General features: G+C 44.1%; 1 protein-coding gene across 1 annotated transcript; it reads right to left on the bottom strand.

Moving 5' to 3' along the window:
- Positions 1–27,823, bottom strand: KIAA1958 (KIAA1958 ortholog). Its single transcript, XM_065662665.1, has 2 exons — positions 26,569–27,823; positions 1–1,050 (listed from the first exon to the last, which is right to left on the bottom strand). The coding sequence occupies exons 1-2, from the start codon at positions 27,722–27,724 to the stop codon at positions 5–7; spliced, it is 2,202 nt and encodes a 733-aa protein (XP_065518737.1). The 5' UTR covers positions 27,725–27,823; the 3' UTR covers positions 1–4.

Here is a 27,823-nt window from a genome sequence, read left to right as displayed (position 1 = left end):
TCTTTCAAGCTGTGTCAGAGGAGGAGTCATAGGATGCTGACACTATGAAGTTGCCAGTATTGGAGTGGCTTGCCACGGACTGGGCAGCCTGCTGGCTCAGGTTATTGCAGATCAGCACCAGCTGGTTGCTCTGTGCTTCTGAGAGGGTGCTACAGCTCTGGTAGACACTGAAGTTGGTCTTCCGGCCAGGGATGTTGCCTTTCTCACACATCGTCTTTACCATCTTGGCAAGCTTGTTTTTCCCCAGGGCTTGGCAGTTGTACCAGTGAAGTGCAGCCAAGTTGACGACGGGTTTGATGGACAGGTAAAATGGCGCATCCTCATAGCGCATGGCTGGAGGCCGCCTCTGGGCGTACTCCTTGTAGTCTTGCACAGGGCAGGTCTGTGGGGAGTGCTGGGTGGCATACACCCGGGAGTCCGTCCCACCCCTCTTGCTCTTTGCATTGACGTCTCCATTGTCTGGCCCCATCCACTCCAGGTATTCCAACCCAGTCTCCGTCACCCGCAGCCGGATGTCTCCCCACTTCAGGGTAGACCCATGGAAACCTGTGCAGTGTCCAAATGCCTTAGTGTTGTTTAGCCATACAAGGTTCAGCAGCCCTTCCGGATTGTACCGGCTCAATAAGCCTCTCTTGCGCAGGATAAGCTCATCGGCAAAGGTGAGCTTCATGGATTTGTGTGGCTTGTTTCCTTTCCCCTTACATCTCAGCTCTATCTGCTTTTGCTTTAGAGCTTCCTGGGACCTCTTGAATTCTTTATCCCTTGTAATACTGTATCCATACCTGTGCTCTTTGAGGTACCGCTCCAGTCCACACTGGTAGTTGGCCAGGCTGTTTGGCTCATATTCAGAACCATCCTTTTGTCTGGCATCCACAAAGAAGGAAGCAAGGTAGGCATCAAGCTCTTTGCAGGGAATGACATAGATCTCCCGTGTCTCAGAGGGGTACTTGGAGATAAGAAACTCTCGGAAATTGCGGAGAGCTGTTTGTGTGCTGCGAATGGTCTTCTCATTCTGCTCCCTGCTGAGCTCAGCCGCCCTCTCATCCTGGTCTGGAAGAGGGAAAAGGGAAAAGACAAAAGAAGGCAGAAGCAGTGAGTTTGTGCAATGTGCTTTTCTCCAAAACAGATTTCCTTAAAAAGGAAGGGAAAAAAAAAAAATCAGTTCCACAAAGAGCACTGGAAAACATCATTACATACCTGTCACATGACTGAAAAAGTCAGTTTCACAAATGTACTACAGCATGTCATAAAATCAAAGTGAGCTCCTCATGACACTGGGGCATGGTTTTGTGCACGGAGATTTGTGGAAATAATGTGATTAGAGGCAATCTGATTTTAGAACAAATGCAAGGTTTTTCTGTGGATCCCAATGCTGTGTACAAGGCCCAATCCAAATTATAAACACAATCTGAACTGCTTCATTTGTGAAACCAGAGGTTGTACTGGTTATGCTTTTTTCTACAAAAAATAATTAAAGCATCATATTCATGACAGTAAAAACTATCTTTAATCAGACACATTTTTGAAGATCTAAATAAATATAGACAAAAATGTACAGTAAAAAATAATGCAGCACATTCTAACAAAGGAGTTGGCAGGTAAAAATACTACAGAGGAATGTGTAAGTTACAAATGTACAAATATCGTTATATGTTCACATCAGGAGATACGGAAGGAAAACATGATCACACAGTCTCTCCACATAATTAAGCTGAACCTCGAGAGCAGAAGTACAGTTGTGACCAAGTTTTTTCATTTTGAAGTAAAATCTGGAAACAGAAACTTTATATGGCTCTATAAGGCTATACTCAAAGGTCCTTACAATCAGTGACATATCAAAACACAAGATGCAGGTGCTATCACTACAGTGGTTGCTATTGACAGCTGATTTTGGGGCTAATCATAAGCATAAAAAGGAAAAGCTTTTTACATGTAAGTGATGTGTGTGCTTAAAGACTGTTTTCTTGGCACATGCAAACTATCTGTGCTAGGATGCAGCTTACAAGCACATAGGTGGAACTGTCATGAATGTGACAAAACTTAATGGTCTTAGCAAATTCAAAGAATGAAAAATTAATTGTTTTGACTATTCTCTGTAATTGTGAATGGAACATTCTTTCTTCTCTTTCCACTTAATATGCAGAAGAGGGGAAAAAAGCCAGTTCTTTTTTGTTCTGTTTCATTGCAAACCCCACACATTTTGGTGTCCTGTCAGCATTGGTACAGGCACACTTGCCAGGTGTTTTCTACCCAATATGCACACTACAAAGTGGTATGAGACCAGATGAAGTTCCCACTGCCTCTCTGCCAGTCATGCCAAGCTCATGTCAGGCCACATAGCACACCCATGCTTTGCAGCAGTGCTAAGATGCTCATTGCTTGTGCTCACGCTGTCCTGCAAGCCTACAAATGGGGGATACAGCAAGAAAGGAAGATGGCTCTGAAGGAAGGCCCTGCAGGCCCTTCTCTAACCCACCTGCAATGCTTCAGGAGGTGCAGAAACATCAGTGCTCAGATGGGCAGTTTTTCCTTCTACTCATCTACAGAGTGATGAGTTCATCCCGTTGCCTCCACACCACAGCTGTGGACAGAAGCACGGGGAGTAACTTGTCCTAGGATTTGCCAAAAACAGGGCAGTAATACCACCCAGGACCAGTTCCTGTGTCTTCACCATGAGGCACCTACTGCATCCACTTAGTGAAACCTATTGAGGGGGATCCTCAAATCCTGTGCAAAGCACAGAGAAGCGGGGGACTGAGATGAGACCTTTGGAGGCTTCTGCAGCCATCAAAAATGCTGCCACAGAGCACTGAGGTTTGCTGAAACTGTGCTCAAAGGGAAGAAGAAAAGGTTACTCAGCCTGTTTCTGAAACTAGTTTTAATACTGATGTCAGTATCAAAGAGCTCCTAGCAGCCTACAGTGACATCTCATGCTTTAGGCAATGTATACGATTGATCCTTCTATTATGGCTAGATGCAGGCTGGAAATAAAGAGACAATGCTGTCTGAAACTCTGAAACAAACATTTACTCTGGTACCTTGCTCACTCCACCCACCACCACTGACTACAACACTGTGTAAGTAATCAGTGCTTTGACTGACAGCCCACATTTTAAGCACTGTTTCAATATAAACAGCACATATAATGGCTTGATTTTATACATGTCATCAATCACTACTTCTTAGAGGACAGCCTGTCACAACACAGCAGTGACACCCAGTCATTCATTTATGTTATGGCATTTTCCTTAATCTGCAAAGGAAATTGCCATATCTGCAGCTAACAGTTATAAAACTCATGCTGAATTAAAGATCCCCTGAACCTGCATGAGTGAAATAGTACCCCAGAAACACTGCATTCCTGCAGCGCTGTGGTGTGTTACTTCTCAAGGCAGGTGGTAATGGATTATTATGTTACTTTGAGACTGCCCAAATATCAGGGGTATCTCATAGCATGGGATGAATGCAGGGAGGCAGCAAGACCCAACAGGCAGAGTCTGAAACAGACAAAGTTACCAGATGTCAGCTAAGCTACTGTCATCATCGGAATACGCTCTTCACCCACAGCAAAAGCAGACAGTGCAGCTGAGTGTTAACTAAGACAGCTCTTTATAGCCTAAGATAGCTGAGGGAGGAGATATAATTCTTCATGTCATCAAAGTCTTATTTTTTTATTTAACTAAGGAAATTTCATAGTGATGAAAGAAACCATATAATCCATCACCAGCTGCCATGAAGACACAAACTGTATCCAGGCACACTTTTAATATTGCCAAACTTTGTGTTTTCTGCTAATTTCATAATTTAATTCTCTATTACTGTGGTGGCTGACACTGATCAGCACCTGAGCACCTCCCAGTCGCTTGCTCATTCCCCACCCCAGAGGAAAGGGGAAGAGAACAGGAAGAGCAAGACAGAGAACCTGCGAGTCAAGACAAAAACTGTTCAATAGCTGAAGTAAATAAGAAAAGGAAACCCAACAAACAAGTGATGCAAAGGCAGTCACTCACCACCTCCCACAAGTAGACCAATGCCCAGACAATTTCTAAGCAATGCCCGCCACCCTCCACAAAATCCTCCCTTCAGTTTTTATTGCTGAACATGATTTTGTAGGGCAGGGAATATCCCCTTGGTTAGTCTGGGTCGGCTGTCCCCTCCCAGCCTCTTGCCTACCTTAGACTTAGCTGCCAGACAGACAGACTGAAAGAGGTCTTGTTACTGTAAAAGTCCAGCTCATCAATCAAAACACTGGTGTGCTATTAACACTGTTTTAGTCACAAATCCAAAACATATCAGGGTATGGGTAGCTAGGAAGAAAGTTAACTCCACTCCAGCCATACCCAGTACTATTAGACCATCTGGATCACTAACAGTACAGTGCCTAAGACCAGGCACACCTTGCATCCCTCCTATACAATGGGACAAATTGGCCACAAAAATTACTCTCTAGATGCAGCCTGAAAATGGTTCTTGTAAAATATGTACAAGAAACCCATCTACTGTACACATCTATACTGTGCCTACAGGAAATCAGCAGAGACAGAACCAAAGCCCTTACCATAATCTGGATATTTGGCATTGATTGCTTCTGCTCTAGCCACATGGCTTTGCAACCTTTTCAGAGGAGATTAGGCTGCTGTACTGTCATTTTGTTCCTCACAAATCCACCCAGAATGACACATAAAGAAAGGCTACATGAAGTAATTAAATTACTAAAAATTCAAAACTAAGGCGTCCCAAGTGCCATCACAGTGAATTTTTGAAAAAGTTCATGTTATAGTAAGGATATGACAAGCTGGGAGAACTGTTAAGGTACAAGTTCATATCTGTATCTGGGTATTGAAAGTGAATGCTCTTGTCCTGAGATGGGAGTGTGTCATGGTTTGAATGGCTGCTGTACTTGTCACTGGAGTTGGGGGAGCTGCTGTGCTTGGGGTTTTAGCAGCTGCATTGTCTGTTGCTTTGCCATCAGATCCAGAGACACCTTTCTCCTGCTCCTTACAGAACAGGGCTCTGTAGGCGTAGGCCAAGCCTCAGCACACTGCAGTAAGTTGTCCCTCTCTGGTATTGCTGGGATGACAGCACACCTTGTTTAAGTGTTCTGCTAATCTTTCCGAGTTTTGCATTTGTTCAGGAGTGAAGTTCCAAAGCACTGGAGGAGCCAACTGGACTAGGAGCTTGCCCATGCAATCCCACACACCCTGCCACTCATGACTGTCCATCCTCGGGAAAAATCTTGTGGTGGTATTCTTAGATAGTTGTTTAACCTCGGACAAGACTTGAGCCAGACCCTGCTTAGCTTCCAAGATCTGACAAGATCAGGAGTTCTCAGGGTGGTGTGGCCACAGGCAAACCACAGAAAGCATATGCAGCAACAAGCTGGTTCCCAGCACGAGCAGTGGGGTGCTTTCAAGGGCACTGAACAGATATTGCAGATCTTCAAAATTCCTGGAATCTACTTCTACTGTAAATAGCCTGGTTGGGGAGCAGAGGGTGTGAGGGAATGTCTCCTTCATAGGTCAACCCCTCCCAAGGAAAGAAAAAAAGAGTATGTGTAATTGTTAAAAAGTCCCATTAAGTGCACATTTCCAATGTGACAGCTCTAGGTGTTTGCTTGGTCTCACTTTGCTGCATCTTGCTGAGTACAGACCAAAAGCTCTTTTGGCCAGAGCTTAGTTCTTTTTTTTTTTTTTTTCATTTTCTGTAGTCCTGCTGGAAACTACTTAAAACACAGGTGGGGTTCCACGTTAGCTCCTCCACTACTGCTCACAGTATCATTGTCCAACTCTTCAGTGTGCATGGGTTCCAAAACTGGGGAAGAGCACAGAAAAAAAATCACAAAGCGCTCCTCAATAGAAGAGAACACCCTTGTATCAGGAAGGCCCAGAGATAGGAGAGTGGAGATGTGTCATATATGCTTGCACCTTTCCTACAGTCTTCTGTAGGTGTCTGCTGTTACGCTGTAGGAAGACACATAACTCTCATTTAATGGTCTAATATGCCTTGGCTAGTGAAACAGACTGAACCAACCAACCAACCAAAAGTTATTGTCATCACTGATCTTACAAAGCCAAGCTATCCTTAATGCCTTTTCCTTGTCATAATGCAGCCTTTGGAGCTGGTAGTGCTGTTACCGCTGTTTTACAGACTAGGTGCAGAAACATATAAAATAAATTGACTAGCTATGCATTTCCTGAGGTCCTGACCCCTCAGCTGCATCCCTGCACAAAGGACCTGATTGGATGACTTCTGTTTCCTATCTGATCCCACACTGGAGTTTCATTAAAAAAAAATAAAATACCAGAATGTGTCAGAAACCAGTAAAACCCACCCTACTGTGGGATCTGGTGTAAACTCCCAATTAAGAATTTGAAAAACTGACAAGTGGTTTACATGTCCAAGTTTAAATGCAACAAAGAGATAAAACAGACAACCCAGTGGGAACCAATTGTCCCAGGCTAGCCCACAACCATGGAATGATCCCTCCCACAGAGCAACAGCTGTCTTCTGATCTTTTCATAATCTGATCTTAACACAGCCAAGACTTATATCAGCAGAGTTATCAAACTCAGGGTTGGTTTTATTTCAGTTCACACAAATACACACACTCAGACTCCCTGAAAAGGACATAACCCCTGTAATTATGTATTGTCAGAGGAAAGGCACTTGCTTTCACAACAGACAGATGTTCAGAGTGTGTTTGTAACACTAGTGGAAGTCATGAACCTGAGCTACTACTGCAAACAGTATTAAACTCTGTTTAAGGTAGGCAGTGAGAACTCAGAAGACATACTTAAAAGTAAAGTGTGTGTTTTGGTGGTAATCACATCACCAGGCAAAGTCTTCTCTGCCCAATTTGTGTTCTGACAAGGAAATGCTTCTGCAGCAGACCTGCTTCCACCAAAACACTTTCATTCAGGTGAAAAAACCTAGTTAACCACACACATGTATCTCCACACTGGAGCTAAGCACTCTCTCTCCACTCCCCAGCACTTTAAAGACTGGTTCTTGCCCCTGCTCTGCAATTATTGATAAGCAGCGACCCAATCTATGAGCCATATGCAGCTTACTAAAACAGCTAATGTAAACCACAGCCTGCTTCTACCGTTCTTTTCTCCTGTCTCCTCCTGTTTCAAGAAAGAATCTGCAGGCAAACAACATTCTCAAGTTAACAAACGCAGTGGGCTGAGGTCTCACCTTTGCACAAGGGAGAGAAAGGTATGGCCAAATCATAGTGGTGAAAGGCTGGGGGACCCTCTGACAAACGTGCCCTCCTGGCAGCAGTGCTATAGCTCCCCTGTCAGGGGCAGCTGAATGCCACTGTTGCATGCCACAGCATCCCCAAGTATCAGTCCTCTTTCTGCATGCACAACTTAGAAAGCTGACAGCTGGTTTTCACTGTATCATCACAGGAATAATTTGGTGAAGCCATTCTCCCGTGTCACTAGCAAAAAGCAAAGGTGAAGGCAAGAGCAGGAGGTCTCCCTGGCAGAAGTGCCTCTGAGCATTTGCAAAAACACCCTGAGATTAAGAGACAGGGAGAGCTAAACACTTGAAGAAAAATATTTTTGGCAGTGTCTGGTACAGACTAACTTCCTCAGGGCAATGCCTACACATGAACAGGAGTCAAAGGCTTAAGTAAAAACCACACATGGTTTAATGTAATTATTTCATATAAACCAATAATAATTTCTTTAGGAAGTCCTAAAACCAAATAATGTTCACTTCCTATGCTATAATAATGATACTTATTTAAGCTTAGGCTTGGTGAGTCAGAGTCAAAAGAGGGGGGAAAACCCTATGACTGCCTGGTAACTTTCATCAGGTTTTTAAATCTAACAGCTTCTCAACAATACAGGATCAAAGGATTAACTTATTAAATGCAGATTCCTGGAGCAGAAGAAAGTGCTTCTGCACTACTTCTTGAATTTCTGCCCCACCCATCTGATGTTGCTACTAAATATTGTTTAACAGTTCAAGTTCCCTACTTCTGCTACATTAAGTTGAGCTTGATGGAGTTTCGCATTATCAGAAAAGACTTTCATTAGCAAGTAAAATCAATAGCATGATAGAAATTCAGTAATCAAAATCTATTAAAGATGTTATGTTTTCTGGCAAAAACAAATTATGCTTCAATTCATCAACAAAATTATCAGTGAAATATTTTATGACTCTAAAAAGCTTTAGCTTCTGTCAAAGGAAAAAGGATATAGACAGCCAGCAAATGAGCATGGAAATACTTGCACAGTGGTATCTCCATATAAAAAAGGAAATAAAAGTCACTAAAATAGACCTCAGTCATCTGTACACCTTTGGCAAGGTACAGGATGATCTGATAAACATACACTCACTCAGACACTAGTGCTGGTTTTCAGTTTGCGTTCACTCTCACTACTTTCTCATCACAACAGCCTGAAAAGGTAAAAGGTGCAATCTGGCTGGTTTGCTGGCAAACTCAACAATAAATTCACATCAATATTAATGTGACTATTACATGATTCTCAGATGACAGAAAAATGACAAGGGATTAAGAGTTTATGTTTTCCTATGACTGACTAGATCAACCTTTTACACAGTGGATACCAGCAATCACTAATTAGTAGCTCACAATAGCAGTGCTCTAGGGTACAATGCTCCTCTCCTTCTCCATCTGACTGTACAGCACCTCTGAGCTATTTCAACACAAAGATTCTCAAAGCGCATCTTCTAAATTATTATTTTTTTTCATTTGTTTACAGTATGATCTTCATTTTACCTAGTTGTCTGGTTTTGGTTTTGTCAGGGCTAGTGAAAAAGTGCTGCATGGTAGTTTTAGCTCATATTTGTTCTTCCACTGAACACTTACTTACAGTGGTATTTCTGGGGTATGAGCCTGTGTAGTTTCCTGTCTCCTTTTGAAGCTGTCCTGTGATGCACTGGTGTGAATTGCTGCAATTCAAAATGGGATACGTCTCCTCTGTACCTCGACAGGGGGGCTGCTCAGTTCACGTTTACCCAGATCCCACCTCCATTTGGCAGGAACAAATACATCAACTCCAGCTTTCCCAGGAAAAACAGCTCCAGCACTGCAACACTTGACAGCAGGACACTAAAGCTGCTCCGCAGGGCACAGCACTGAAAACAGCAGGAGCTGAACATATTTTGCAACAGCACTGGAAAAACAAGGTGTTTGGTACTTAGGTGATGTCCAGGCAAAATATACTCAGCTCACAGCTGGTCACCTGTATTATAACCAAGCCTGGAAACAGCTCCAGGTCTACCTGCTCTGCCTTATCCCTCTCTCATTTCCATATTAGCTTTAACTTTACAGAAGGTTTATAAAAAGAAATCCTTTGCACCCTTATATAATTGACTGAAGTTAAGGTACCCAGCTCTTCATAGAAGTGGAGGATGTAAAAGCCATGCATGGAGCTTCCTATATTGCAAACCTAAGAAAATACTAGAAAACTTTGAAAAAGAAGTGAAACCCCTTTCCTTTCAAAATAACTGACTAAACTTTCTTCAGCTATGTTCACTTTTAACACGTAACTGCTCTTCTTCCAGAGCTTGGGTTAAAAAAAAGCAGGTCAACTGCTGTTGGAGTGCTGGTAGAGTTGATTAAGTGGCAAAACACTTCTCAACAATGTGAAACAAATGTCGTCTTTACGTTGAGCATGCAGCTTTCTGTTAAGCCATATAATGTTTTAATAATTTCCAACCAATTTACAGCTAACCCCACTTAGAAAAATCAAAGCACTGATTTCACTTTAAGGCTAAAGACAAGAGATATTTTTTGCCTATTATTTTCTTCAGGTTAAAAATTCTTTTTTACCTGTGAGTTTTTAGCAATACAGTGAAATAATGTCCTTTCAAAGCATGTTATTTACTTCATGATACTTGGTTGATATTCAAGGATCACCTGCTACAAGCTCAGGAGTGCTGCATCCCAACTAGAAGGAAGTGCAGCAGGAGGGCCAGGAGACCTCCTTGGATGGATAAAGAGCTGCTGAGGAAAATTCACATGAAGAAAGAGGCTTATAAAAAATGGAAGCAAGGACAGGCGGCCTGGGAAGAGTACAGGGATGTTGTCCGGGAAGCTAGGGACCAGGTTAGGAAGGCTAAGGCCCAGTTAGAATTAAACCTAGCCAGGGATGTTAAGGATAATAGGAAGGGATTCTACAGGTACGTAGCAAACAAAAACCAGACTAGGGACAACATAGGCCCCCTGAGGAAGCTTTTGGGAGAAGTGGCTACACAGGATTTGGAGAAGGCTGAGGTTCTGAATGACTTCTTTGCCTCCGTCTTCACTGGCAAAGGCTCTGACTGCACCACCCAGGTCTTAGAAGGTAGACGCAGGGACTGTGAGAATGAAGACCTTGGGCCCACTGTAGGAGAGGATCTGGTTCAAGACCATCTTCAAAATCTGAACGTGCACAAGTCCGTGGGACCTGATGGAATCCATCCACGGGTCCTGAAGGAGCTGGCGAATGAAGTTGCTAAGCCACTGGCCATCATATTTGAAAAATCATGGCAGTCAGGTGAAGTTCCCAACAACTGGAAAAAGGGAAATGTAACCCCCATTTTCAAGAAGGGGAAAATGGAAGACCCAGGGAATTACAGACCAGTCAGTCTCACCTCTGTGCCTGGCAAAATCTTGGAGCACATTCTCCTGGAAGGCATGCTAAGGCACATGAAAAACAGCAAGGTGCTTGGTGACAGCCAGCATGGCTTCACTAAGGGGAAATCCTGCCTGACCAATGTGGTGGCCTTCTATGATGGGGCTACAGAATTGATGGACAAGGGTAAAGCAGTTGATGTCATCTACCTGGACTTGTGCAAAGTGTTTGACACTGTCCCACACAACATCCTTGTCTCTAAATTGGAGAGATATCAATTTGATGGATGGACCACTCGGTGGATAAAGAACTGGCTGGATGGCCGCACACAAAGAGTTGTAGTCAATGGATCGATGTCCGGCTGGAGACCGGTAACAAGTGGTGTCCCTCAGGGATCGGTGTTGGGACCGATCTTGTTTAACATCTTTGTCGCTGACATGGACAGTGGGATTGAGTGCGCCCTCAGCAAGTTTGCCGATGACACCAAGCTCTGTGGTGCGGTTGATACGCTGGAGGGAAGGGATGCCATCCAGAGGGACCTTGACACGCTTGTGAGGTGGGCTGATGCCAACCTTATGAAGTTCAACCAAACCAAGTGCAAGGTCCTACACCTGGGTCGGAGCAATCCCAGGCACAGCTACAGACTGGGCAAAGAAGAGATTCAGAGCGGCCCTGCGGAGAAGGACTTGGGGGTGTTGGTCGATGAGAAAATGAACATGAGCCGGCTTCAGTGTGCGCTCGCAGCCCAGAAAGCCAACCATATCCTGGGCTGCATCAAAAGGAGCGTGACCAGCAGGTCAAAGGAGGTGATCCTGCCCCTCTACTCTGCTCTTGTGAGACCTCACCTGGAGTATTGTGTGCAGTTCTGGTGTCCTCAACATAAAAAGGACATGGAACTGCTGGAACAAGTCCAGAGGAGGGCCACAAGGATGATCAGGGAACTGGAGCACCTCCCGTATGAAGACAGGCTGAGGAAGTTGGGGCTGTTCAGCCTGGAGAAGAGAAGGCTGCGTGGAGACCTCATAGCAGCCTTCCAGTATCTGAAGCGGGGCTATAGGGATGCTGGGGAGGGACTCTTCATTAAGCACTGTAGTGGTAGGACAAGGGGTAACAGGTTCAGACTTAAACAGGGGAAGTTTAGGTTAGATATCCGTAAGAAGTTCTTTACTGTGAGGGTGGTGAGGCACTGGAATGGGCTGCCCAAGGAATCTGTGAATGCTCCATCGTCAGGGACTGTAGTGACAGGACAAGGGGTAACGGGTTAAAACTTAAACAGGGGAAGTTTAAATTGGATATAAGGAGGAAATTCTTTTGTGTTAGGGTGGTGAGGCACTGGAATCGGTTGCCCAGGGAGGTTGTGAGTGCTCCATCCCTGGCGGTGTTCAAGGCCAGGTTGGATGAAGCCTTGTGTGGGATGGTTTAGTGTGAGGTGTCCCTGCCCACGGCAGGGGGGTTGGAACTGGATGATCTTGAGGTCCTTTCCAACCCTAACTATTCTATGATTCTATGATCTGTGGCACACAGAATTAAAGGGGTATGTCAGTGATTGTCTAACCCACCCTGAGAAGTGGAACTGGATGATGTACAGCAGAAGCAATGCAATCATTTTCCAAGAGGATTATGCTTGGCACCAGTCCAGAAGGTGTTGCATACGGACACTCAGCAGAATACCTGCTTTTCCCCTAATAAATTTCCAACTCACCAAAGCATATTTTAAGCGAATTCTGGATTGAGGTCCCTGTATTTAAGTGTATGCTTGTGTAGAAATGTAGAAATCAACTGGACTAAGTCATTGTATGTGTAGAAGGTGTAAGAGTAGCACAACTGAATAACATTTGTATGTATAAGATGACTCAATTCAAAAGCTGCTAAAAGAAAAAACAAGAAGGAAAAATCAAAACTATGAAGAAAATGACAGTAAAGATCTAAGAAACACCTCCTGTGTTGAATTAGCTTATCATTTAAAAATTAGTGAAGCGTTAGGGGAAATATAAAAATTATCACTGCAAATTCTTATTTCTAACATAAGAAAAAACCACAAAGCTACATTTTTCAAAAGGTTTCCACCTTTACATGCTCATACAGAAAACCAGATTAACATGTGTAAACAGATCTCGCAAGTCCCGATTGCTCAGGCAGCGATTTAACAAGTGGGTTGCTTTGCACAAAATCACAGGTACAGATTTAAACAGCATTTTAGAAGATTTGGTACAGTGGAATTCTATGCCTGTCTGCAGTTGCAGACCCTGTGGAAGAAGAATGAGAAATGGGACACAAACATGTAACCCTTACAGTTCAGTCTTCTCTTTACATGCTAACCCACATCACCAGAGGCTCAGTGGGTTCCCATCTGCAGCCCACCACCAGTTTCAGCCTTACTGCATTTAAGAAGTAACTTTAATACTTGAGAAAGCAATGCAAGAAGTCTCGAAGGGATGAGACAGGGCTATGAAGTTTGCCTGCCTTTGATTCATTCCAGACAGCAGCTGAGAAGCAGAGTTGAGAAGTATGGGAAGGAAATAAAGATGAGGGAAGAGAAGGGAAAATCAGAACAAAGGGATGTGAAAAAAAGAACAACACTGAAGACAGATTAGAAACAGATGAGGATCCTAATCATATGAAATCTAATTTATATCACTGATTCAGAACGAGGCAGTCTAACCAGGGTAGTGAAACAAAGGAAAGGAGTATGTAATAAATATTTTATTACATTAATCATAATAAGCTGTACTTTAAGTCTTGGCCAAAGCACATTCTTAAATCAAGCTGAGAATGTGAGCAGTTTCAGACTTAAGAGCATGAGGCCCACATGACTGTAATTAAGATAATAAATCATGCTGTAGAGCTCTCTACACAGGCTGACAGCGCTAGTTGATATATTGCTTATTAGAGACTGCAGATATTTCTCCCTTTATTTTATTAAAGTGCCAGTGGTAGTGAATCAAAAGGTACCCTTTTCTGTTCTGGTTGAACTACCTCCTGCAGGTAATAAGAAATGTGTTGAGAGCTCATGCCACTGACTTCTGATAACAACATCTCAGCACACGCATCCCACAGAACTGCATTTCAGCACCTTTTCTCTCACACCCATCTTTTATTTAGTAATGTATTTGAATTGCGTTCTTACTGAACTTGCAATTTTATTTCTGAGATTCTCTGTTGGTGATTTTGCCCAACCAGACCAATTTCCTTTTACATTTCCACACTGTATATTCTCCAGTATGAGTGAAGTAACCTATGGTGGGTACAAACTCTACGAAGAGCTCACAATTTACAACCCTGCCTAACTAGTTTCAGTGCACACTTCTAACATACGTATTTCCTTTGTCTTCACTGGGTCACAGAGTAGACTTTAAATAAAAGCTCTTTACACAAATCTCCAGAGAGGATGAAGCACAGCACTTGAGAGTCAAACAAGCTCCTAAGGTGGATTTTTTAGCCTGCTTTCCTGTTTTCAACCCGTGCTGAGCATATTCTCCTTGCATGCCAGAAAAAAAAAGTAAACTTTAAATTTCACTTTAACCTTTGCAAACACAAGTCTCACCATATTAAGGAGGAGTGGAAGTCCAAAGATGTAGAGGTCCTACAAGGTTGGGGGAGAATCAATAGCTGGGCAGAGGACAGAGACAGGAATACATCCCAACATGCAGAAAGGCCACAGACCTCAGACATTAGATACTCTGCCAGGCAGCTGCTCACACACCATGGCTGACCAAAGTGCACACACTTTGCTCCAGACTAGCCACGGCATGTCCGGGCATTTGCCAGGACAAGGAATCCCAAAAGGCTGGAAAGGAGCAGCTGGAAATTCTGTACAGAGAGGAGAAGCAGAGATAAGGAATGCACATTCACCAGGAACCAGGCTGTTGTTCATAGCACAATTAGTTTATTTCTTGAATAAATGTTTAAACTTATTTTATGAAAGTTTAAATGAACAGATTTAGTCACATTTTGCAGCTCTTCTTGAGTAAAGTCTCTGTAAATAAACTGAGTAATTTCAATTTTTTTTCAAGCTATGTACACAAAGCGCACACACACCCCCCCATTTTGTCACTCCGAATATTATTATTTCTCTTCTGTAATTATGTTGTCAAAATTTTTCTGCTGGGATTGTATTGTTATTTCCATAAAAATAATTTTGTCCTTCTCTGCTGGATATGAACAACCAGTTCCCCTGCTCCTGAATGAGTTCATACCAAAACCAACACCAATTAATTCATGTAAGAGGTGACATGGGGTGTAATTTAGTGGATGTAATTCTGGATGTATGTCATACATATATATAGCTATTTTATTATGTACTAGCACAATAACTAGTCTAACAACTGTACAAGTGAATGGTAAATGGGACGAGTTATTTGTCAAACTAAGTTTTCTAAGGGTGATCTGAAATCTGGAGAGGAAAAAGAAGCAAAAAGACACTATACAGGCAGAAAAAAAAAAGTAAATCTGTGAGCAAAAAAGCAAAGCATATATCAGCATCCAGGTATGAATGCTGCACTGTAATGCAAATAATAGTTTTTCCGACTGTTGTTTTCTTGGACGTATAGTCAGTAAGACAGCAAGTCCCAAACAACTTCCAGTACTCCATTTACCAAGAGTCAATGACAATGAAAAATCCCTGGAATATGGCACATGCACATGACTGAAGGATAGAGCTCACCACAATCAGAAGGGTGCTGCAAGTTGTGGATGAAATTAAATTGTTCCCATACAAAACCATCCATACTTCTGTGTCTCACTCATACTACTGTCCTTGACCACCCGCAGCAGTAAAGCAGAGATGAGGCAGACACCCAGTTAGGAGAGAGGTGAGTATAAAAAGAAAGTTAAAGCAAGTTATTCAAAGATCAGAGATGAATTTTTCACATGGTTGATCTCTGAGTACAGGAATGCCCTGCTTGAAAAAAATCAGTAATATGGCATATTCAGCTTTGCACTGGGGTGATGTGACCTGAGTCAGAATAGCTCAGAATAATTTTTTCCCTTCTCTGAACAAAAAAAGCAGCTTTTTTTTTTCTTACTCCCTTTCTCTCTCCCACACAAGGACTCTCCCACAGCAAGCGATTAAGTATTATTAATCCATAGCTGTATGGTTTCAAGTGATGTTTTCATTATGAAGACCTAGTTAATGACAAGCAACAACAGACCACAGTGTCACTGCCATCATCCTGAGTTTAATCAACGGGAATACACACAGTATTTCTCTCTCTGTGTGTATGCACTTACTGTTTAATTAGTGTGAGTGACAGGTGTATGTTAGAAGTAAGATGCAGCTAACACACTTAATGGTCAATGTATAACTAAGAACATAACATAAAGCTTTCATCAGACTCAACAAGGTCCTCAGCACCAATTTTTACATGACATGCATGCAAGAAACCCTGTTCCCGGCTTCCAGCAGGGGCAGGATTCAGTGGCAGCCAGGACCACAAAGTTCAAGTGATCAGCAGCATCCTACCGTTTTTGCAGGGCAACACTGCTTGGCTCCAGCCAAATGCACTCATTTGGGAAATCAAAATGCTGCTCTGCCTACTCATCCTACAGAGGCTACTAGACACATTCAAGCTGTCCAGAAAAAACAATGTTGAAAGCACCTTTTATGTGACCAGTCTGTGGAGTGCCCTAGCAAGATTCATCAAGGGAAGTAGACATTTCAGTTTCTCTCTCTCTCGGTTCTGATTTGATAGCCTAGTTCGACACTTCCTGCAAACAGCATGGGCATATGGGTGGTGAGGCACTGGAACATCCCAAAGAAGTGGTGAATGCCCCAACCCTGGCAGTGTTCAAGGCCAGGTTGGACAGAGCCTTGGGTGACACGGTTTAGTGTGAGGTGTCCCTGCCCATGGCAGGGGGGTTGGAACTAGATGATCTTGAGATCTTTTCCGTGTGATTCTATGATTCACTTAAGCATACTTCATCAAAGAAAGATGGATTTCAGCATGTTTCAATGCTTCCAGGATCTGCATGTTTTAGGAAGCACCAGCGCTTTGCCAGCCATGACAAAATATCTACCAGCATTCTTCTGTTTTGTTTTCTGGAAAAATCAAACATGATTTTCTGTATTTAAAATCATTATCTTGCTTAGATAGACAGGAAATACACTCAGAAATTTTTACTGATCTGTTTGATGCTCAAATACATTGTAGGTACACTGCAAGCACAAAAAGAAGATGACATGGCAGAACAAGTCTCACTAAGGATAATAATTTACATATGAAGAAATTGGGAGATACAAGAAGTGACTGTGTGATGGCTTCAGAGAACAGCCCATGCAAAAATGGCATGCTCCCATTATGGATACAGGTGAAAACAATTCTTCCCGAAGTTTACTGCTGCTATTAGAAACTTTGGTCTTGAATACATAAACAGTTTTTCTGTAAATGTATTTACTCAAGTACCAGCCTCATCCGAAGTGGGAAAACTCTCTCAGAAACTATGCTGACCTAAACCACCAGATCTTGTATTCCTTTTCTGTTCCAGCATCCAAAGTGCAAAAGCGCATGTCTGAGGCCTTTCCAGGGTGAGTGTCTCTGGCTGCTGCGCTGCATCTCATCTGCAGATCCCAATCTGATCCTGCCTTCGCTCTCTTTTCTTACTTAAAGACCCACAAATCCTAAAATGGAAATAGCTCCAAATTAAACAAAGCAACTGCAAAGACCACACAAAGAAAACACACCCACCACATTAATAATCTCCTGTTTCCTAAAAATGAAGTGATGTTCACTACAGATTTGTCCAGTTTCCTTAGTTGCTTCCATGTTTTCAAGACAGCTGGAACTATTAGAGTCCTTATTTTCTTCCTTTATACACCAGTATCACAAAACACAGCATTTTGCACAGAAATGTTTAATCTTGTTTAGGATGCCTTTAGTGAAATGGAGAGCATAGCACCTAGATGATGATGGTCTTGCAAAAATGATTGTTTTCTGCTCCTCCCTTCTGCTTCCTACTTTTTGCTTTTCTGTCTTGTCTGTTGGGGTAATGGAGTAGAGGGTACATTTCCAAGTCTGAAATGAGCACTGATGCTCCAGAACACAACCGTTCATCGAAACAGGCAGTTCCTCTTTTAATATGACACACCATCTTACTTAATATTGTTTGTGCTATGGTAGTATGAATTAAAAACATACATTTAACGACGTGTCAATAATTCACAGTGATGCTATTTCTCTATTCAAAACCCCAGAGAATGTTCCTGACTGTCTGGCAGCTGAACTTAGCATGCTTTACAGACTTCATCTTTAAAAACTGCTGGAGCTTGGCTGCAATAGATCTTTCTGAGGGTAGAGATTAAACTCCGTCCTAGCTACAGGCAAGCAGTTCCCACAGACTGCATGGGAACTCCCATTCCTCACCTATTACACAGGATCAGTAGGCCTATGCAGCTTTTGCTCTAGGAATACAACTCAATGCTCATCGTCAAAAATGCTTGACCTCGTGCTCACCAACAGGGAAGTGCTGGTTGGAAATGTGATGCTCCACGGCAGCCTTGGTTGCAGCGATCATGAGATGGTCGAATTCGAGATCCTCAGGACAGTGAGAAGAGCTTGCAGCAAGCTCACTGCCCTGGACTTCAAGAGAGCAGACTTTGGCCTCTTCAGGAACCTGCTTAGTAAGGTTCCATGGGATATAGCTCTGGAGGGCAGGGGTGCCCAAAACTGTTGGTTGATGTTCAAGGATCACTTACTACAAGCTCAGGAGTGTTGTGTCCAGACTAGAAGGAAGTGCAGCAGGAGGGCCAGGAGACCTCCTTGGATGGATAAGGAGCTGCTGAGGAAACTTAGAGGGGAAAAAAAAAGCTTATAAAAGGTGGAAGCAAGGACAGGCAGCCGGGGATGAATACAGGGATGTTGTCTGGGAAGCTAGGGACCAGGTTAGGAAAACTAAGGGCCAGTTAGAATTAGACTTGGCTAGGGATGTTCAAGATAACAGCAAGGGATTCTATAGGTACACTGCAAATAAAAGGCAGATTAGGGACAACAAGGGCCCTCTCTAGAAGCTATCAAGAGAACTGGCTACCCTGGCTGAGGTTCTTAATGACTTCTCTGCCTCAGTCTTCACTGGCAAATGCTCTGACCACACCACCCAAGTCTTGGAAGGCAGATGCAGGGACTGTGAGAATGAAGACCTTGGGCCCACTGTAGGAGAGGATCTGGTTCGAGACCATCTTCAAAATCTGAATGTGCACAAGTCCATGGGGCCTGATGAAATCCATCTGCAGATCCTGAAGGAGCTGGCAAATGAAGTTGCTAAGCCACTGGCCATCGTATTTGAAAAATCATGGCAGCCAGGTGAAGTTCCCAACAACTGGAAAAACGGAAATATAACCCCCATTTTCAAGAAGGGGAAAATGGATGACCCAGGGAACTACAGACCAGTCAGTCTCACCTCTGTGCCTGGCAAAATCTTGGAGCACATTCTCCTGGAAGGCATGCTAAGGCACATGAAAAACAACAAGGTGCTTGGTGACAGCCAGCATGGCTTCACTAAGGGGAAATCCTGCCTGACCAATGTGGTGGCCTTCTATGATGGGGCTACAGAATTGATGGACAAGGGTAAAGCAGTTGATGTCATCTACCTGGACTTGTGCAAAGCATTCGACACTGTCCTGCATGACATCCTCATCTCTAAATTTGAGAGACATTAATTTGATAGGTGGACCACTCGGTGGATAAAGAACTGGCTGGATGGCCGCACACAAAGAGTTGTGGTCAATGGCTCAATGTCCGGCTGGAGACCGGTAATGAGCAGTGTCCCGCAGGGATAGGTGTAGCGACCAGTCTTGTTCAACATCTTAGTTGGTGACATGGACAGTGGGATTGAGTGCGCCCTCAGCAAGTTTGCCGATGACACCAAGCTGTGTGGCTCAGTTGATATGCTGGAGGGAAGGGATGCCATCCAGAGGGACCTTGACACGCTTGTGAGGTGGGCTGATGCCAACCTTATGAAGTTCAACCAAACCAAGTGCAAGGTTTGCACCTACACCTGGGTCAGAGCAATCCCAGGCACAGCTACAGATTGGGCAGAGAAGAGATTCAGAGCAGCCTGGCGGAGGAGGACTTAGGGGTGTTGGTCAATGAGATTATGAACATGAGCTGGCTTCAGTGTGCACTCACAGCCCAGAAAGCCAACCATATCCTGGGCTGCATCAAAAGAAGCGTGACCAGCAGGTCGAAGGAGGTGATCCTGCCCCTCTGCTCTGCTCTTGTGAGACCTCACTTGGAGTATTGTGTGCAGTTCTGGTGTCCTCAGCATAAGAAGCCCATGGAACTGTTTGAACTAGTCTAGAGGAGGGCCACGAGGGTGATCAGGGGACTGGAGCACCTCCCATACGAAGAGAGGCTGATAAAGTTGGGGCTGTTCAGCCTGGAGAAGAAAAGGCTGCGTGGAGACCTCATAGCAGCCTTCCAGTATCTGAAGGGGGCTGTAAGGATGGTGGGGAGGGACTCTTCATTAGGGACTGTAGTGACAGGACAAGGGGTAACGGTTTCAAACTTAAACAGGGGAAGTTTAGGTTAGACATGCATAAGAAGTTTTTTACTGTGAGGGCAGTGAGGTACTGCAATGGGTTGCCCGAGGAAGCTGTGAATGCTCCATTCCTGGCAGTGCTCAAGGCCAGGCTGAACAAAGCCTTGGGTGAGATGGTTTAGTGTGAGGTGTCCGTGCCCAGGGGCTGGAACTAGACGTTCTTAAGGTCCTTTCCAACCCTAACTATTCTATTCTAAATGTCTCCCACACCAATCTGTTTTCAGCATGAATACTCATAATATACTCATTTCCTCCAAAATTATCTATATATCCAGTAACGCTGCTTCCAGGAAGTGTCTCTGTGTGCTGCAGGTCCATGGTGAACAGGGGAAACAAGCACTGACATCAAGAAAAGCAGCAGCCTAAACTCTTGTGTGCATAGTTGCTTTCATAATTACATAGTATTTAGGAAAGCAGGAAGATCTCTCTTGTATATGACAAGTTCACTGCTGGTCTTCAAGGTTTCAAAGAGGCTGGAATAAGCCTTCTGTGTCTGGAAGGAATTTCCACTATAGAAAATACACGTGGAATCCTGAAATGGTGATAAACACATTTCTTAATGACAGTGAAAATCTAAAGATGTTGTAATACCTGATGAGACTTTATTTCAGTATTCTGCAAGAATTGCTAACTTGACAAATGCTTCCTGTAGGACCAGCTTCATAAAACATACTCATTTGTATTAGAATTATTAGTACTATGGTTTCAGTTTTTCTTCTATTTGACTGTAATGCTGTGTACTCAGATGTTAAAAGCAAACAGACAACTACTTCCAGTGCTGAATTCTCCTTTTTATGGTCCTGTCCAGTTTTAAAGAGGAATCCTTTACAATGCTGTAAAGATAAGCAGTATCAGCCCCATTAGCAGAATTTTTAAGATCAAGCCTCCCAAACATTACTTTATAATTTAACAGCATTTGAACACAGATAATTAAGGGTATGAGTGGGCTGGCAAATCCATGCTGCAAGATCAGAAAGAAGGTAGTTGCAGTGCAGGAGGTGGATAATCAACCCACTACCTTCCTTTTCCTGATGATTAAAACTATAATGATCTGATTTCATTCTTCTAAATAAGCTAGGCCCTTCCAACCTAAAAAAAAAAAAAAAAAAAAGCACTATGCTCTTAGTAATTATGTATCTCAGCACTTATTATTTTTAGTTCAGCTACTAGAGTAAGAATAGATATAAATCATAGGACCTAAAGATACACCAGTGGGCCCTGTACTCATTAGTACAACACAAAAAGGAAGAGACTGTCTGACCCCTACACACGTTTAATTGTTTGCTTCACCACATTCAGCAGTCATGTCCCTGGAGGCAGGCTTCAGCACCCATTTTAGCCAAAAGCCATCAATCTTTGTATGTAAATTACAAATGCAGAGACTGATCAGCAAGTATCTGAGTGTTCTTGGAAGAGCTTACATAAAGTTTTGTGACTTTCTTTGTGTTGTATTCATTCATGGCAGAGTTCCACTGGACTTGGAAGGATTACAGCTGGGATGGGTTTGGTCTTTGTGTATGTATGGCTAATACTCTATAAACCTCTAAAAGAAGACTCTTCCTTGTTTGCATTCCTTTGGAATGTGCTAGCTGACACTTTTTTTTTTTTTTTTTTTTGCCTTGCAGTGTGAACAGGGATTCAGGAGTTTAAGCTAAACCTAGTTAAAACTGGCAATTCATGAGATGTGGGGGGCTTCTTTCTCTTCTAAGTCTTGTAACATTTTGATGCTCATCTAACAGCTCCTAATTCGCAAGTCTTATGATCACACGAGGCTCTCAGCTCCCCCTTAATTTAAACCCTCACAATTGCAGAGGGGGAGAAAGAGGAAGGAAGAGGTCCTAGCTCTTTTGGTTGCAGAAAAATACTTCAAAATAGTCTACCTAAGAAAGCTCTACATCAACATCAGATTTGCACTGCATGCAGATGCACTGCATTTTATAATGGTCATAATCAGATAGAGATATTCCATGAACACATGGAACAGACAGGGATGTCCACACTGAAAACAGAGTGAAAGTCAAGACATATTAGGTGCCACTCATGAAAGGCTGCAGTCCCTGCTCACACTTTCCTGTGATGTGAGCACAGGGCAAAAAAGCTAGATCTTTGCCCAAGTCACTAGGCTAAGCTGATCACCAGGCACTGATTACTTCACATAACAGATACAGGAAACAAAAAAATAAAGAACAGCAAGAGCTCAGAGGCATCGGAGGCATCAGAGACATCAGAGTCAGCAAGGCCAAGGCAAAGCATTGCCCTCAGCACAGACCAGTGCACCATCCATCACGGCATGCATTCAACCTCCAGTACCGTTTGGTTACCATGGCAGAGAGACAGTGTGCAGCGTGCTGTATAAGAAAGCAGTGGTGCTTGTGGACAGCCTGTTTCCTTTCCAAACTCTGCAAATATCACCCAAAAGCCTGCCAATTTCAGCAATGGATATGCATGAAGGCCCTGTGACGGTCACACAGAATATGATAATATGATTTGCCATATGTCTGGCAGAAGCAACAACCCTAGTCACTTCATTTTTTGGATTTTTTATTTTCCCTCTCTACGCACTATTTTTTGCGTTCTGCATATTTTGTACATTTGGATTTGACGTATTTTAGTGTATCCTCATGGAAATCCTTGTTCCTGTATTTACAGTGTTGGACCAGAGATGTCTTGCTGCACTGTCTTGTTAATCCAAAGCACATCTTCATCCTCAGTCTTCAGGAAACAAGTAAGTATTCTTCATAAATACTTCAGCAATTCTGCTTACAAAGTGAGACCTATCTCTCTGAGAATCAAAACTCCCTCTTTCACAGTAACCAATATCCTCCTCTAAGCCATAGTCACCACTTTTTTCTGCAATAACACCAAATCTTTTCCATTCATGGCTTCAGATATCCTAATGTCACTAATTTTTCTAGGTTGCACAAACTGCAACCTAAAGCATTGTGTTTCTTACTGACCTTCCATTTCCACTGATGTGACCTACCTTGCCCTCCTTTGCTGGTTTTCAGACATAAAAACCAGACCAAGTATTAGCAAAAGGAAAAGAAAAAAGACGCTGTTCAGAAAGCAGAAATTGCAGAAATTCTGTGCTCTCCACTATTGCAAAAATTTCTGTCCTATCAGATGTAAATCCTTTCATTTTTTTCTATAAGGAAAAAAAAAAGGCTAAATAGTATCTACATTTACGCTTGAAGGCTTTTGCTAAGTGGTAAGGAACAATCTGAAAATTCACAGATGAACGTCTACTTATTAGGGCTGAGCTTTAACAAAAATAATTCAGTATATTTCACAAAGCTTAGACAGAGACCTGAAATCAACAGAAATCAGCGTCTAAGCTCACTGAATTATCATTGGCATGCCACTTCACCTTTAAGACATGAAAATACCTTTGTAAAGGTCCTGCTTTGGCACAGTTTAATTAAACAGAGTAAAAGAGAAAAAAAAAAAAAAATTGAAAGAGAAACTAGTCCAAAAGTGTAATGCAGCTTGAACTGCCCTAAGCTAACATAACATTATTAAGATTTTTGATTTAATGGAAAACCTCACTCAAACTTTCATAACCTGCAAGATTACTATGCATGGAAACTATCAGCTGTGTCTGATACAAATGCAAGGATATGTCACTTAAACCAAAACTCAAAGCAGTATTTCATGCTGGTTAGATCACAACATTTAATCATAACTTCTCATTTAAGACCTTAGTCCTGCAAAGACGTCATAAACATACAACCAGTTCTAATGGAACCAGGAGCAAGGCTTCACACATTATTTTAAAATTAAGCCGCACTTTGTACAGAACAACGCAGAATTTAAATCCTCTACTTACTTGCAACTGTACCTTTGTTTATTTGTCAAGCATTCACTGTCTATAAACTAACAAATGCTCTAGGCTCCTTAGTATAGTAATTTCCTGCTTATTTTTTTTTTTAACGTAAGAATTATACTCATCCTTGTTTCTATCTGTTCAGGATAGGAATATTTTTACACAGGATAAATAAACATCCTGTTGTAGTTCATTATTGATTGAATTTTATATATCGTGCACCAATTCCAGTGCACTGCTCCTTGTTAAGAGACGACCTAACGAAATCACTGTACATGAGCAATCACCCTACACTAGTCTTTAATCAGACCTCCACATTTTATCTACAAGAATCTGCTGTGCAGGGTTACACATCTGTAATGAATTCACTTGCCAACATTGCCCACTTTTCCGCAACCTGAAGATTTATTAATGCCAGCACTTTCCCAAAGGAGCAGGCTTTATGGAAACTGGAGACTTTACTGATGTATCAAGTTTTAGCCATACGTCAGTCATTTTATCCTACTTAAAATGCAGCTACCTCTGAGTACAGTAACAGCATATAACAGCAACGCTATACCAGGCTGAGGAGAACTGTATAACACTTTCTGAGAAAAACACAAGAAATTTAAGTACTGACAACATAACTGACCAAGCTGGAATCTAGACAGCATGCTGAGACCTTCTAGCACATTGCAAGAAGCGCTAGCAGGCTTTGAGGGTTAATTTACACAGTGGGTGTAAACTCAAATGCATTCCTGCTTTGTCCTCACAGTGAGATGCTAGACATGGACCTACCCTTCTCTGGAAACCATAAATGCGAAAATGTGGCACTGTGTCCAACTTGTGAGGTTTAACCCTAAGCAGTAATAACTGCTTACCTTGTATGGTTTCTGAGGACCTAGTAAAAGCAGTTTGAAAGGGTTTGGGTTTTTTAATGCATCTGTTGAAAGTAAATCACTCTCCCAAATAACACACACTTACATGGACAAATTCTGCCTAGATTTTTATTTCATTGTCCCAGCTTGCAAGTTTCAGACTAAGCAAGTTGCAGAGGCAGGCTGGTAGAAACCAGCTCGAATATATAAAGCAGTGATATGCTATGAACTGAGGAATGCAGAATAAATGGGTTTACCATACAATCTGGATTGACATCAGTCATGCCATATCTCTCATATTTAGCTGAGCAGTCAGTTCTAAACCACGTGGGGTTTTGTGAGGAAATTTTCACAAAGGATGTTACATGACAGGACTACTGCAAAGTAATATCTCAAAGATGCAGCCATGCAGAAATGGGTCCCAAAGAATTTGCTTTGCTGCAACTAAGACAATTACTATTCTTTCTAACTTCTAATGGTTAGTGAAGTTTTACTTGGCAAAACTGGGTATTTAACTTTGCCCATTGTTTTATTTGACAACAAGACCTGCAGGCTCTTGACACTTAACAGATTTACTACTGTTCAATCAGGTTTCAGGGAGTCCATGTTGAAGTAGCATCCAAGCTGTTAAAGTCACTGTTTCTAGTGCTTACAGTAGCTGCCACAAGGACTGCATATAGGCAGTTTTCCACCCCCTCCACTGTTTAGTGCTACTCTGTCTGACAGACACTCCTAGACTGAACCAGCAAGGGAGCAGATGGAGAACTTGCTCCTACCCTGGCCTCCTCCCAGGATGGCACAGCCCACCAGCTGGAAGAGCAAAGCCAGCACTGTGTGCACTCAGGTCCAGAGGGAGTCAGCAAATCCACCCAAGAAACAGATTTCTGCCCCCATCTAGAAGATCTACAGCCAACACTGAGTTATTCTGTACATCAGATAATCATTCAGCATAAGTACACTGGTTTAACGTGCTCTTTGTCTGATAATGTTGATGGTCCCAATTCTCGGTGCTTTGACAGCAGCAGGGTATGAAAAAATGAACGGCATGAGGTATGAGAACTTCCACTTTCCCATAAAAAAAATAAAACTCTTGCCCTTTTATTTTCTTTTCTCTTGGATTGAAGTTTGCATGTTATCAATATCATTGTTAAGGCTGTGATTTTCCTTCTCTTTGGAAGCTGCTCTGATTTACGGGTCAGGGAAACCGTTCAATACTGTCCTTATGCCCTCTTTTGCCTCTCCATGTCACACACCACTCTTCTCTCAGGGGGAAGGAAACACCTGGCCCCCAACTCTAGGCTCCCTTGATTCAGACCATTTTTCTGCTTCATCAAAAGTGTGCATGGCCATATTTCATGTCCTCCCTGTCCCATACACACGGCAAAGCGGCTGCACACCCTCTCCCAAGACAGAACTGCACCTAAACTGGACCTATAAACCTGTCCTCAAAGAGCGCTTTCCCTATGGCAGAGGTACAGTTTCTCATGGGGGTTGCTCCTAGACTTTGCTCATTTGAGGTCTTCCAAGTTGTCTTCCAGGGGAGGCACCCCGGCCCATGGCAGGCGGTTTGGAACTATAAGATCTTAAGGTCCTTTCTAACCCAACCCGTTCTATGATTCTATGACGCTATGACTGTTTCTCTGTATACTGACTTTACGAGCCGCAGGACCAGGGCACCCCTGTGCAAATGCACCCTCCCCCAAAGCCATGCCTGGGCGACCAGTCCCCAGAACTGCCCCTCAGCTCCCACCCGATGTCGTACCTGGCATTGACTGTGCCGCAGCCTCAGGAGTGGTGGTGGGGACGGTGGGGGGCTGCTGCTGGCTGGAGCTGACCTCAGGCTCAGCACTCACCGACGGCGAGCTGGCCACCTCGCCGCCGGGGGCCGCCTGCGGGGCGGGCGGGACGGCGTCCTCGGCCGGCGGCTCCTCCTGACCAGGCAGCTGCAGGGCTGACAGCGGGATGCTGATGGGCTTCCCGGAGGCGGCGCTGGCGGCGTTGGAGCTGGTGGCTGGCACCTGCAGGGCAGCCACGGGGCCACTGCCTGCCCCCCGTGCTGGGGAGGCCAGGGGGCCCCGGAGCGGCCGCTGTGCGACCAGGCGGGGTGGGCCGGGTGGGGAGGTGGAGGGGTGCTGCGGATCAGGGTCGGGGCACACCGCGGGCTGCGGCAGGGGCCTGGCAGGGCCCAGGCAGGAGGGCCCGGCCTGGGTCTGAGGCTTGGGCTTGGACATCTGTGTAAGCGCCAGGGCCGGCCCGTCGGCGCCGGCAGTCAGCTCAGCGTTGGCCACTATGTAGTAGTCCTCGGGGAGCTCCTGCTTTATCTTCTTGAGGAGCACCTCGCCACCGCCCTCGTCAGCAGGCTGGGCCTGCGCAGCGGTGGGCTGGCTGGAAGCTGGCCGCTTGCGGGGGCCAGCGGGGGCCCGCTGAGTGTGCGGCTCGAAGTCACTGTCCTCATCGGTGACAGAGGACTCGCAGACCATGTCGAAGAGGGTGGCCTCATCCTCGTACTCCTCCACGGGCTCGCCCAGCTCCGAAGGCTCGCTGCAGTAGGAGAAGTCGCAGGAGTCACGGGTGCGGGTGCAATCCAGCTTGGCCTTGCCCGACCGGCCTGGGTATCGCTCCAGGGGGCTGGCCTGCACCTCCGAGGGCACCCCCAGCATGCTGGGGCTGTCCGAGTTAAAGCTGCGGCTGTCCTGGAAACAGACGCGCTCCTGGGATCCAGCCCGGCACGTGGCAGCCAGGGGCCAGTGGTAGGCATGGCCGGCACTACAGCCCCACATGGCAGTCAGATTGCCGTGGGACCCCTCGGAGAGGAGGTGCTTGAGGTTGGGGATGAGGTTGCAGATGGTCCCATGGCTGTGGGCCCAGCTCACCAGCTTGGAGAGGTTTTCAGAGGAGGTGTGAAGGCAGTCCTCCATGGTACAGGATCAACGGCGCCTCGCCACTTGGAAAGTCAGCTGAAGAGGCGGTTCAGACCACAGGGTCCTGCCACTCACAGTGCTGTGTTGCCAAGCTCA

The sequence above is a fragment of the Lathamus discolor genome, chromosome Z, assembly GCF_037157495.1.
Source record: "Lathamus discolor isolate bLatDis1 chromosome Z, bLatDis1.hap1, whole genome shotgun sequence".
In the NCBI taxonomy this organism is placed as follows: domain Eukaryota; kingdom Metazoa; phylum Chordata; class Aves; order Psittaciformes; family Psittacidae; genus Lathamus; species Lathamus discolor.
Note: the sequence above shows the minus strand (reverse complement) of the source record. Positions and strands in the feature narration are given on the sequence as shown.

Excerpts from the sequence above, each read along its gene's own strand:
- KIAA1958 (XM_065662665.1), bottom strand. The coding sequence starts at position 27,724 with ATGGAGGACTGCCTTCACACCTCCTCTGAAAACCTCTCCAAGCTGGTG. Across the intron at positions 1,051-26,568 it reads TGCGGCACAGTCAATGCCAG|ACCAGGATGAGAGGGCGGCT; the intron begins GTACGACATCGG and ends TCCCTCTTCCAG.